Raw genomic sequence first — 13,537 nt, 5'->3', positions numbered from 1 at the left:
GGTAAGCAAGTAGATCTGCTTTGAAAACTATCTATTTTGGTTTAATCAGGTCAGTTATTGATTTTAGCTGTATAATCTATGAATAAGCATCAAATACTTACCACGAGTTTTGAGTCTGTGTTGTGGGCCCATAACAGACCACTCCACTACTAACTCTACAGGTGGAAATGGATATAAAATGCCTTTGGAAATAAGAGAACAGCATTAGCATACTGGGCAAACTTAAAGGGACATAATGAGAATCATCCGGCTCAGAGTTAATTAAAACCACTTCGAGAGAAGGAAAAAGGGCAGACAAAGGGTTTTGGTTGGACAATAGAGAACAAGGTCAACGAAATATGAATAGCTGATAAAATATTATGGCCCTACTCGGAACATAATGATCATAAGTAAGGGCCGATTTGAATGTGTTAAAGACGGAAGAAAATTGAGTCATTAGATATGAGGAAAGTTATTCTGAGTATATACAGTCACAGATGCATCTAAAACATTGGAAAATAGAGTTGAGTTACCATTTATTATTCTGTATTACTTAAATGAAAATGAGAAATGTGTGGTCATGAAATATAACATGGCTGAGATTTTTTTTTAAATTAAATCAGAAATGAAAAAGGCGTGGGATAGAGAAAACAAAACCCAATACTACTACATGATTCAAAGAGAATTAGGAGAAATGAGAGGAAGAAGTAGAAATAGTAAGGACATGATATAAAGGATGACATTTGATCAAAATGGTCTGAACAGTATACTGAACCTCATGAATGGACATGCTGCTGGTAGTAGTGAGCATATTGGACTGCAGGAAAAGGTGGAGTGTGTAGTTTTGCACTGTCCCAGCAACAGAGACAGACACTTAAGGTTACACTTTGAATGACTCACGACACCTGGCTTGAGAGAAATGTTGCAGAGGGGTTCAGATGATGTAGGATACACCACAAAAACCACAGGAACAAGTGAGCCCCAGGACTGATTTTATCTTAATTACCTCAGTAAACACTTTCCTTAATGGTTTGTGGTCTTAATTTCTACTTATAAGTCTTCTCCAATACAGCATGGTGTTAATTGTATCAATTAAGGTCCCATTTAATTTAAATTTGACAAAGAAGCAGGATATGTTTCAGGGCTACGTTGTGATTGACAAGTCGCTACCGTGGCTACAATTTCGATGACGGAATAAAAGCGTAGCGTCGTACGTCAGTTTGTTTTCATTTCGTGAAAGTTAATTGTAACATTTTGGTCGCCTAGAGTCGGATGTTGAGTTTTTTTCAGGTAAGTTCATTTAGTTTTAATGGTTTTAGTCTTAAACTCGTTTTTTGCTAGCAACAATTAGCATTAGCATTACCAAAACTAACCATAGATTGTAAATGCACATTGCTACCAAGCTAGCAGTTTATTTTTCAGCTGTCAGCTCCATCCTCTCGTCTAAATATATCATGGAATTTGAAATATGGTCACTTATCGACACTTTTTGGCTCCAAAAATCCAAAATGGCGACGGTCAAAACGCCAAACTACAAACTTCAAAACACGAGTCCATAAAACAGCCACGGTGGCTACATCCATTATTTTATTTTATTATTAATATTATAAGATCTGTTATAATAAATCCATTCTGAACCACCCTCCAGTCCAGAAGATGGCGATAATGGGCGTAAACCGTGTTTGCTAACCGCCAATACACACCAAAAGACGAAGAGAAAACACCTGTGTAGCACGTTAAATGATAGGTAGGCTATCATAAAAGCATGACAGTGTGGAGAGGATTTTCAGCCAGGCAGAGGACTCATTGTTGGCATGAAGCAGTATCAGCCTGTTATCTGTGGTATATTTGAATTGTAAAGGTAATTAGGTTATAATATTTGAGGTTACATTTGGTGAAGTGATAAGTGGTACATGGCACATTTAGGCTATAAAAGCAATGTTAAATTGAAGAAATAATAAATACATTTTTAAACAGCAATAATTAAGTAGAAAAAGTAAGTGACTTGATAATACAGTAGAAAAATAAAAGTTTTTTATTTATTTAGATTCAGATGAATTTGAAATGTTGATATTGTGGACATAAATATCCTTGTTTTTCTTCACCATAACAGATCTAAGATACAGACGTTTGTAATTCACAGTGCTCGTCAGGTTCTGATCATACAAGTGCGTCTGTCAAAGTTTTTATTTTTTAATAATAACAGAATTATTTTTTGTAGTTATGCCTTGCTATCGTTCACATACACACACACAGAGTAGTTTCAACTGTGCAGCTCCAAAGTGGCTATGCTCTGTAATGTCTGAAACGGTGACAATAACCTAGAACCTCTCTAGATTCTCAAGATTCTAACCACCTTGGCCATTGCTGCCCCGGATTATTGTCCTTGTATAAAGTTTAGGAAACTCAGCCATGAAAGCAGCAGGTATGCTCAGTACAGTGACCAGGGTTCCCAAGGTCATGAAATTCCTGGAAAAGTTGTGAAATTAGAAAAAGTTTTGAATTAGGGATGACCCATCTGTTATCAAAGATAACGGATATAAGAGAGGCTGCATGAACTCTGACTGTGAATTTGTCTTATTTATGTTTATTTGTATAGGGGCAAGTATATAGCATGAACTAATGCCATATATGGCAGCATTTTATAGCATAAGCCTATACTTATGGCCCTTTTAAAATACATTTAAAAAAAAAACAATAAAATGCATACAAAACAGCACAAGACACAAACAACAATACAATAAGAGCAAAATACTTGAATCCAATACTAGCTGTTGGACACAATTTAACCAGTAATGTATGGCACTAGATACAGCTGGTATAACAAATGATACTATAAGTAATACTATTCATTGTGTCCACTGTTGGTAATTTCAGTCTTCACACCTGTTGCCCTGAAGCCTACTATAATCTTTCAGTTTTTCTTTGTCACACAAATATTGAATTGTTCGTTTGCATCTGGGTGACGTTGCAGTTATTGAATGTGGCCACTGGTCGGCGCTGTTCACCACTGAATGTGTCGACTGAGCATTGATTATTGCTTGGCAGGTTAAAAAATGAGATGAGATGAATCTTTAATGATCCCTTTAAGGAAACTGGTCAATTTTAGCATTATAATACATGCTAATAATAGACAAACAGGCATGGGTTTGATTTTTTTTAATGTGGGAGGTTAAGTGTTGTAAAATAAGATATATGAAATATATTGGACAATAAACAGTCTATTAGATATAAAAGAATATTTCAACAATGGGTTGTATCGAATATTTCATCAGGTTTAGCATATATCTGTTAAAATAGAAAATATTATTAATATGTAGCCATCAATTCAATTTTATTCCCTCTCTATTTTATGATAATTCACTGTTCCATGATACTGTTGAAATATTTGATTTCATTTAATAATTTGGGGGTCATTTGGCCTAATTAACTTCGTAGAATAACGTTGAGTCCATGTTAATAAAATGCTTAAATGAACAGTAATAAGACAGTCGTAATAATCGGTCAGTATCAACAGCAGGAGGCCTTTTTGGTAATGAGGTTTTGTTCCTCTAATTCAGAAAAAAACGTCGATTTGCTACACGGCCAACACTTTAATTTCCCCCATTGATTGATAGTATAAAAACACAACAATGCAGCCACATAGCCCGGGTGGTTTCCCCCCTATAAGAAAGCTGGCTGAGTGAATTGGGTGTAGCTGTGTCTGTGTGCGCCTTGGCCAATGGAACCAGATCCTCCCTGCAGTGCGTAAGAGCGCGATTTAGGATTTAACCAAGTCTTTGCTGCGGGGCTGGCTGCAGTCTTCACCAGAGCCCGACGGCCTGAGAGCCTTTCGACAATGCAAGTGTAGTTTTCACGCCACTTTGGAGTCAGACTGCCTCGTTTTTTTTTTGCTAATTAAATCAAACAAACCCTTACGTTGCGTCTCGAAGTATGACTGGAGTATTCGACCGGAGGATCTCGAGTGTTAAACCTACAGACTTCCAGAGCTCCTTTCAACTCTCCACCATGCATCACCCGTCTCAGGAATCTCCTACTTTACCCGAGTCCACCGCCACGGATTCTGGCTACTACAGTCCCGCCGGTGGAGTCACTCACGGTTACTGCTCGCCCAGCTCGACCTCGTACGGAAAGCCTCTCAATGCCTACCAGTACCAGTACCCGGGTGTAAATGGATCCGCTGGAAATTACTCGACAAAATCCTACACTGATTACAGCTCTTACACGACCCCCGCCTACCACCAGTATGCTGGGACTTACAGCAGAGTGCAAGCCCAGCCGAGTCCACAAGGTACGGGCCCGCAGTTTTTTTTTTTATTATAACAAAAAGCAGATTATTAGTGACTCATCATGCTGCTCTGTTTAGAAAAAACCCAACAACAATCGTTTAATTATCTTTTCTAATTTTTCTGCATTTGTCCTACTGTTATTCTTGCGTAAAAATCCAGAAATGTACTAAAGATAAAGGAATAAATAAAGCAAAAAATATTTGTGTTATTGTTAACTTATATTTGGCACCACGTGATTCAAGATCATTTCGAAATATTATGAGAATACATTTGCCTTGTTTTTTGCCAATCCATAGTTCATTTTGTTCATGAAATAGGATTTTCATTGAAGGGATATTCACACACAAAAATCTATAGTGCTATAGTGCAAACATCCTGCAGTTTGTAATGGACACATGTGCTTATTGTTATTTTAGCAGAAAAAGAGATAGTCGAGACTGAAGTGAGGATGGTGAATGGCAAGCCGAAGAAAGTGAGGAAACCCCGGACAATATACTCCAGCTTCCAGCTGGCCGCCCTGCAGAGACGGTTTCAGAACACACAGTACCTGGCGCTGCCCGAGAGAGCAGAGCTGGCTGCCTCGCTGGGACTCACGCAAACACAGGTGAGATTTTGGATCAAATGTATACTTCCTCCATGTTGAAACAGTGTAAAATTGAACGTTTTAATTGTTTTCGACGCCTCTCAATTCAAATAAATGATACTTTGGTGACTTACATTTCAGTGCGTCTATTGTTGGTGTGAACGTTGTTACGTGACAGTATATTAATAGTATTATTTTTCACACTTTTCCAGGTGAAAATTTGGTTCCAGAACAGGAGATCAAAAATGAAGAAGATCATGAAAAACGGCGAGCTTCCACCGGAGCACAGCCCCAGCTCCAGCGACCCCATGGCGTGCAACTCACCACAGTCCCCGGCCGTTTGGGACACACAGGGGCCCTCCAGGCCGCACAGCCTACAGCCACAAAGCATCAACACGACGGCCTCTAACTTTTTAGAAAGCTCGGGGTCATGGTACACCTCAGCCGGCAGCTCCATGACTTCCCACCTCCAGACCCCTAACTCGATACAGCACTCACTGGCTCTCGGAGCGGGGACGTTATATTGAAAAACCTGTTGTTCATTTAAAAAAAAAAAAAAAAAAAAAAAAATCTCCTTCTATGGGACTCGTGTTCAAATTTCAGAGGAATATGCAATGTATTTGATGACAGTCATAGAAGAAACGTGTAAAATGTGTAAATGTGTGCATGTAATTTATTGCATTTTTGGAAGACTATTAAACGTTTAAATGGACAATGGAACTTTGAAACCTCCGGCCTGCCTGCAGTCTCTTCTTATTATAATCCGCATATTTACACTGCAAAATCACGACAAGGACTCGCAGATATAAGCTAGAGATAATGTTTGTGAGCCTCAGGTGACATTTTTATACAAGGTTGTAAATCACAGCTGTTCAGTAATGGAATGAATTATCTAGAACATGTCGTAAATCGAATCTGGCCAGCTTTCATTTGCCACGGTCTATATTTATCCCGTGATTTTCATTTTATTTATTTATTTCTTTTGCTAAAGACTTCTTTTTATGTGTGCAAATATTCTGCAAACCAAGTGAATAATTGTCTTGAAGATATGGAAGATTAAAAAATATTTGCCTTTTGGTGATAAAATTTGCTTGAAGATCATGCTCAGTTTAGTCGATAATATGGAGAGAAAGGATCAAGAATTGCAATGCCAATTTTTCACTTCATTAAATGTGCATTTAAAACAAATTTGTCATTGTAAATACATTTCTGAGAAACCATGGCTACTGTGTACTACAGTTAGCCATAACCTTATATAATAATTACAAGTCCAGTTTATTTCAATACCGGTGTTTCAGAAATAGTTGATCTGTTATAATTTAATATTACAGTTGTGATTTCTGCAGAATATCATTGTAATGATATTAATAATAATAGTGTAATGTTATAATAATCAGTATTGTATTGCCAATTTCTTATTTATTCTTCTAAAATCGTGGGATAATTTTGCTTTAAATTATGTTATCATTATTATTATTATTATTATTATTATTATTATTATTATTATATTCACGAGTATCTGTGATCAGCAGATCGATCACCCTTTATTTTCTTTTTTAATCATTCACATTGTATTTTAGTGGAGAACCTGATTGTGCCTTTCAGCTGGTTCCAGCTCGTCTGTAAGAGAAAATGCCTGCTTCTAGCAGCAGACAGTCTGCAGTCGCTCTCGCTTTGTGTCCCCTACAATTAGCCGCTTTGAATGGCAGAGAGGAGGCGAGGGGGGCGGCACGGAGATCTGAGACAATCCGCATTCCTGTGGGGGTAGACCGGCTCCAGAAGCTCTGCCACTCCCGGCCGCAGCCCACCTTCCGGGGGTAAAAGAAAAAAGAAAGAAAAAAAGAAATCCTCCACAATTTCACCATGTTATTAAGCCAAGCAGCAATACCAGTGCTGCCACTGCGAAACCGCTAAACAAACCGTGCCACTGTGAAAAACGCTGGGGATTTGAAAATTGATCTAATTGAATTTGCCCGGCCATATGCACAAAGATCATATAAGTGAGATTTTACAAACGAGCATGATGCACAAAAAACCTCCCTCCCCCTCTTTCTATCTCTCTCTCTCCCTCTCTCCCCATCACACCCCCCCCCCTCTCTCCTCTTTCTCTTTCTCTTTCTCTTTCTCTTTCTCTCTCACTCACACACACACACACACACACACACACACACACACACACACACACACACACACACACACACACACACACACACACACACACTAAACAATGCTGCATCTGACCCGCACACTGACCCATGCATTTCCACCTGACACAGAATCCTCTCCCTGTAGCTGATTGTAGTCTACTGAATGCATTTTACTCGCACATGTACACACCGGAGCCAAATGTTACAGAAAATGCTCTCCTTAATCCAAATCGCCACATTGCTTCTTGTTGTGGTCGTCAGCCTAATTTCTACTGTAGGCAAAACGGTAGTCCCGTTATTACCACGCGAAACAGGTCACTCGAGAAATTTAGGCTTTTTTTCCCTTCTTTTTTTGCATCACATGTGCACGCGCTCAAGAACACTCAAGCGCGCGCGCAGCCTCGTGTACACACACAGGGCCTCTATCGTTCTCATGCACATACACACACCACTACTGTATGTCTCACAATATCCATCCCTCACTCTCTAGCTCTCACACACACACACACACATACACACACACACACTAGTGGTGCCATTATATCGAGAGCCCCCGTTTATTTCCAACCGAATATTTTCCACTCAGCTAGTTTCCCCCCCGTTTTGCAAATCGAGTCTAAATAATGACAGTTAGCTTTACTGGACAGCTTCAACTGTAACACTCCACAATAATTATTCTCCAGGATTAGGGCCTCCATTATCATAATCTGGACATTGACAATTACCTATAATTTGCAAAGATGCGCTTGGTTCTTGATTGCAGAGGGCTTTTTTTCAAGCTCGCCATCACTAAACAGTGACAGTAATAACAGCTAATTTTGCAGGCAATATATAAGAGCTTACCGGGGTGTGCAAACACTTTCCCACCTGGATTTGCTTATTCAACCACCAGCAGTAAAAACCGTGCAGCGCTTTTTTTGGGTCAGTTTATGTTGAGAAGCAGAGAAAGGTAAGGGCGCATCTTATATTTTTCCTTCCTGCACCATCCATATTTTCACTCTTCGCTGTAAATTGCTGCTCAGTAAGCTTTGATCTTAAACGTTTAACCATCGAGAGAGAAAATGACACAGCCGTTTCCTAAAATCTTTTTATATATATCTGTTAGAAATAGTGTTGCGGGTATCTTTGTGGGGCTTGTTGCGTCGCCGTTGAAGGATGGAGTTAATGTGGTGGTGATGTGTGAAACCTTGTCAGGTGCTATAGGAGCTTTTATCTGAGGAGCCTGGTGCATCAGCAAGAAGTGACACATCCCTTCCTGCATCCCCCCCACCCCCATATCTGTCTCTGTCACTCTGTTGCTATCTATCTATCTATCTATCTATCTATCTATCTATCTATCTATCTATCTATCTATCTATCTATCTATCTATCTATCTATCTATCTATCTATCTAATCTTCAGTCTCAAACCCATTTGATTTATCTCATCCGAAACCATTTCCATTCGCACAACAGGATGAAAGGTGTCACTTCTCAGAGCTGAATATGCACAACTGTGTATTTATGAGCGTTGTTGATGTTTACTCGGCTGCTGCTTCGGGCTCCCTGCTTGCAGATCAGATACAGATCAGATGCTCATGGCCCAGGAGCAGATAGGCCCCAGCCTGGGGCCCCAGGTAGGCTGAATGAGCGCCAGTGGGACATCCGCGACTTGACAGCTGCATGAAGCTTTTCAGCGTTGTAATTTCAGATAATATCCCGAGCGCTCACTCTCCTCGGCAATTTGTATATGAATAACCGAATAATTTTCCCTTTTGTTCCATCTGTGCTACCTCAAATCCAAATAAAGATGCCTTTTAGTATTAAAAGTGGTAGAAAATTACAGGTAATTATCTTTGACGGTAAAAACGCTGTAATCAGCGGGCTACATCAAAAATTACCCTAATTATGCCTGCATTTATGAGAAAGGGGGAAAAAAGCCTCACTTGGATAAAAACCCACAAATTGTCCCAAATATCTCCTTCATATTGAACGCCACTGCAGCTGGCTGCTTTGTTCAACATCGATCCCGTGGAGCTTGGCATTTAACGGCCTGAATTAGGACGGAGAGAAGGGAGAAAACATTTTGTCAATACTTCTAATAATTGAGGGTGAAATGACAAGATAAGCTGGACCTGGAGCAAATGTCTTTCGGGGTGAATGTAGACAGCAGCGGGGCAGGGTAAGTTAATTTCCTCTGGTGTTCAGTGTATTTTGATAAATCTATATACTGCAACCTTCTGCAACCACTGAGCGCTTTGTATTTATTTAAAATGTTTACTCTGATGAAATGGGTTTTTCACATAGCACTGTGTCATTAACTTATGTTCATATTGTCAGTTAGGAGCTTGTACACATCAGGGTGGCGGGAAACAGGCCTGTTTTTAATGTGATGTGGGCCCAATATGAAGCGTAAAGAGGCCTATAGTTTAAAATGAATGCATATTTTTTTGTTGGAAATCATGCAACAGCAGGCATCTGTTTTGAGTCACGGTTTACTCAATCTGACAAAACATAAAAAGTGTATGTACAACTAAAATCGCAGATTATATTTACAGACAGACAATTTGCTTGGTTTTGCATGTTGGAGAAACAACCAAAAAAAAAAAAAAAGCAATCAGGAGTCCATGGCTAGAGGTTTCTGGGCGCCACAGCGCCAGGGAGAGTGTACGCAGTCTTTGCCCAAAGTGGCTAAAAATGTCACTGATAATATTTGGTATATTGACGTTCAGATGTTGACATGAATGAAAGCATAACAAATATGCGAGCCCGCTGAACAGCCATGTACGCTAAAAAAAAGATGGTTAGTTCCCTTGTTTTTGTGTCATCACACCGAGGCTTGGCTGCGTTTTTTATCCGTCAGCAGAGGAGCAGCGGAGGGGTTTTCTCTCCTTTCCAGCATCCCAGTCTCTGCGCTGACACAAATTGTAGGCTACGTTTTTTGGGGGGGAAAACTGCACGGCGGAGATCCGGAGGCCTCCAGACAGGCTCACTGACCTCCTCGCCTCATCAGTCTATCTCTGCATTGAATCTTGATGTGGGGATGAATACCAGTGAGAGTAGCCCGGCATGTAGCTGTTGGCCGGCATGTTTACTCCTTTGGAAGAGGCCGAGACGTCCCATATTGGGGGAATGGTCGGGGAGCGAGGGGAGAGGGACATGGAGCCCGGTATAGGATCACTCTCGTGCGGGTTGCCGCCTTGCTTGAGCAGCTTCTTGAACTTTGACCTCTTATTCTGGAACCAAATCTTTACCTGCAAGAGGAGAAGAGAGGTGGTGCATGCAGTTAGAAAATATATATGGAGCCTGTGTGGAGTTGTGGTTAATTTCAACAAAACTGTATCAATGATTCAAAAACTAGGACAAAACCACAAAATAATCCACCAATCCGGGATGATTATAAAAATCCAATATTTATGATAATTTAAACAATTATAGATGTGATCATTGAATGCAAAAATTCAAGCAGTGATACAGCTCATCTCGTCATACCTGGGTTTGTGTCAGTCCTAGAGAGGCAGCCAGCTCGGCGCGTTCCGGTAAAGCGAGGTACTGTGTTTGCTGGAAACGGTGGTTCAGTGCTTGAAGCTGCAAACTGGAATAAATTGTCCGAGGTTTGCGAATCTTCTTGCCTTTCCCATTAAAACGAATTTCCCCATTTTCAATCACTGTCGTTTTCTGCTGCTCTGCAACAAAAACAAGCAATGTTATTATTCAAAAACCACAACCGGGCTTGTGTTATTTGTCTTTGTCTGCAGGGAGATAGAAACATGTCAAACAGCTGAAATATTCTGTGAGGGGTGAGCATTAAAATCTGAGGCGCCGAAATGAAACCGTCTGAAAAATGTGGAGAAAAAAAAATCAGTCTGATAAACGTTGACATCTCACATTGCCTTTACGCGCCCGTGGCAGCCACAATCCTCATACGCTGTCATATTTAGGATATTGCTGGTAATGACATGTCAATTAAATGCTAATTACAACATTCAAGGCGTGCGGGCTGCCTAATTTCCACGAGTAGTTGGTGAGGATTGCACGGTCGTGATGATCACACCCCGGGCATTAAAACAGGTTTTGTGGGAAGCGAGGGGAGTGCTAAACGGGACAACAAAACGGCTGAGAAGGTAATAGGCTGGATGTCGAATTATCCGGTGCCATTTACGCACGATTTTTCTTCGATACCAATCGTCCACCTACGCTTGATAGATCACTCGTCTGAATTTTGGAGTTGCCGTGCGGTGACTTGGGCATGACACCAACACTGGCACGGAGAAAGGTTTGATTCCCACTGTGGGCCACCCATACTAAAAGAAGGGATGCACTAATGGTACTGTCAGGCGCCGGGGATGGACATGACGCGGTGTATTTTCCACTTGGCTGGTGAAAAAGGGGATCTCTTACCTGTGCCGTCTAACCTTGTCTGTCCTCCCGTGTTGCTGTGATAGGATGGCAGGTACGGGCTGTGGTGCGAATGGCTCACGTAAGGGTAGGGTAACGACCTGTTGTAGGTGTTGGTCCCGGAGTACGCGGTGTTGTCGTGCTGGTGGTGAGCGTGTGAGCCGGAGTGGAGACAGTGCAGCGGGTAGTGGCCGCTGGCCATCGACGGGGAGCTCTGCTGTGAGTGCGACTGCTGCCCAAACTCCATGAAAGCAGACTTGGACGAGTCCTGAGCCTCCAGACCGTCAGCCATCGTAGTCATGGTCATCATCGAATTTTCTGCCTTGAGAGCACTCACCCCCCTCTCTCTCAAGACCAAATCGTTTTTTCTCTCTCTCGCTGTGCTGTTGTCTCTCTCCCCTCTCCACCGCGAACAGATATTGTCCTATTAATACCCGAATTTTCAAGTGGCGTCTTTATTTCCCCCCTGGTCCTGTGATATTCTCACTCAAAGTGGCGGAAGGTAGGCATAAGTTAAGGGAGAGATTTTAAGGTGGATTCTGTTAAAATTGAGCCCTTGCTTCCAGACTTGATGCAGACACTACAAGTAAAATGGTTTGTCTCCAAAGGGCAGCGCCTCCCGATTGGTCATCCAACCCAACGTCATCAGTGCTCTGCGCTTCACTGAGACTTGAGCTGGAGTTAACCCACCTTACCAGCTCCTGCTACAACTATGGGGGAAATAATATATGGTGGGAAATACGCCTAATTCCTACAGACAAGCTTCAGACGTACAACCAGCTCTTTTGGAATTGCCGAGTCGATTTCGTTTTCCTTTTTTTTCTTTTTTTTTAACCCAAACCCCCAAATTACGCACGACACACATCATATAGCGCGCACTTTGATTAAACCTGATAAACCAGCAGGATATATATGCCTTTTTCTTCTCAGCGTTTAACTCCTCCTTGCCTTAGGAATTAATTACTAATAATAAAGCATCAGACGTGCATCTTATTAAGTCGAAATTGAGTTTAAACAAAAATAACCATTACATTTTTTTTTAAAGTCCTTCAGTGCAAACATATCCACCTTTACACTTAACACTACTCTTCTGTGTTCATTTAAAGGGATTAAATAATTGTCTGTGCACATTTTCAAATGAGTGTTGAATAATCCCAATCATATTAAATGCACTTTTAAAACCTTTTCTACATTAAGTGACATTATACCTATTGATGGCAGAGGGGGGCTAGGGGGGGGGGGGGTTCTGTTTTATGTCGAGGAAACTCCTGAAACAGGTGGAATTTCTTTGGAAATAAGTCCAAATTGGCCTACAAATCTGCTATTTTTTATTTACATAATGTAACTTTTACATTTATTTTTATAATTATTATCACATTAAAAAAACCCTTTCGCAATCTAGTATTTCCTTTGATGTCGCCTAATGAGCAGCCCCTCTTTAAGCCCCCCTCTGCTCTGAAGGTAACATATATTATAACTGTTCGTTTATCCTGCGGCGAGTGACCATATGATTAAGGATCTTCAGACAATTGAAAATACATTACATGTGACACATCAAATAACAATATGCCTGAGGTACAATAGGTTATTTTGCAGATAGAAGGGTGGATACCGAGATAAACTGACAGTGTCTTTTATCCCTGCTGTAATATGAGGCCTGATAGGGTCCTCAATGTAAATTATACAGTTTGCCTCTCAGGGGCTGCGATGTTCAATTCAACAATAAGAATAAAATGATATTTTCCCGCTTATATTAATGCAATAGGTATTCAGATAATGTTTTGCACCACTTTGAGCACATATTTGCCGCAGTGTAGTGCGATCCCTCCCCAAAAAAGGCCATGAAAAATAATTATGGTTGCAATCAAGTTACTACGAAAACCTATCTGATTAGTGGCCACACTTTACTCAAATTGCAGCTATAAAATTAAGAACAATTCGCCTGTAATGATTATGGACTGGATTTATTTTGGGAGGGTGGAATAAAAGTGGATATAGCATAAATTATCCCCTAATTATACGCCAGTGTCGCCTCAATTATCCTCTTATCAAAAATGGTTGTCTAAATGCAGCGTTTAGTTTCAATTTTCTCCTTTTCTGTAACAAGAACTTGGTACCTTGCTATTATCGTCAGCTACGGTTGTTATTTACTTTGTGGGATTT

General features: G+C 40.6%; 2 protein-coding genes across 2 annotated transcripts; one reads left to right on the top strand and one right to left on the bottom strand.

Annotated features, from left to right (window-relative positions):
• The first annotated feature begins 3,912 nt into the window (after positions 1-3,912).
• On the top strand, positions 3,913-5,378 carry dlx5a (distal-less homeobox 5a). The gene is made up of 3 exons (XM_062436174.1): positions 3,913-4,270; positions 4,688-4,872; positions 5,064-5,378. Exons 1-3 carry the CDS (start codon positions 3,913-3,915, stop codon positions 5,376-5,378), a joined length of 858 nt encoding a protein of 285 aa, XP_062292158.1.
• Positions 5,379-9,990: 4,612 nt separating this feature from the next.
• On the bottom strand, positions 9,991-11,684 carry dlx6a (distal-less homeobox 6a). Its single transcript, XM_062436170.1, has 3 exons — positions 11,378-11,684; positions 10,469-10,662; positions 9,991-10,230 (listed from the first exon to the last, which is right to left on the bottom strand). The coding sequence occupies exons 1-3, from the start codon at positions 11,682-11,684 to the stop codon at positions 9,991-9,993; spliced, it is 741 nt and encodes a 246-aa protein (XP_062292154.1).
• Positions 11,685-13,537: the final 1,853 nt, after the last annotated feature.

This window comes from Scomber scombrus, chromosome 16 (genome assembly GCF_963691925.1).
Source record: "Scomber scombrus chromosome 16, fScoSco1.1, whole genome shotgun sequence".
Classification (NCBI taxonomy): Eukaryota; Metazoa; Chordata; class Actinopteri; order Scombriformes; family Scombridae; genus Scomber; species Scomber scombrus.
Note: the sequence above shows the minus strand (reverse complement) of the source record. Positions and strands in the feature narration are given on the sequence as shown.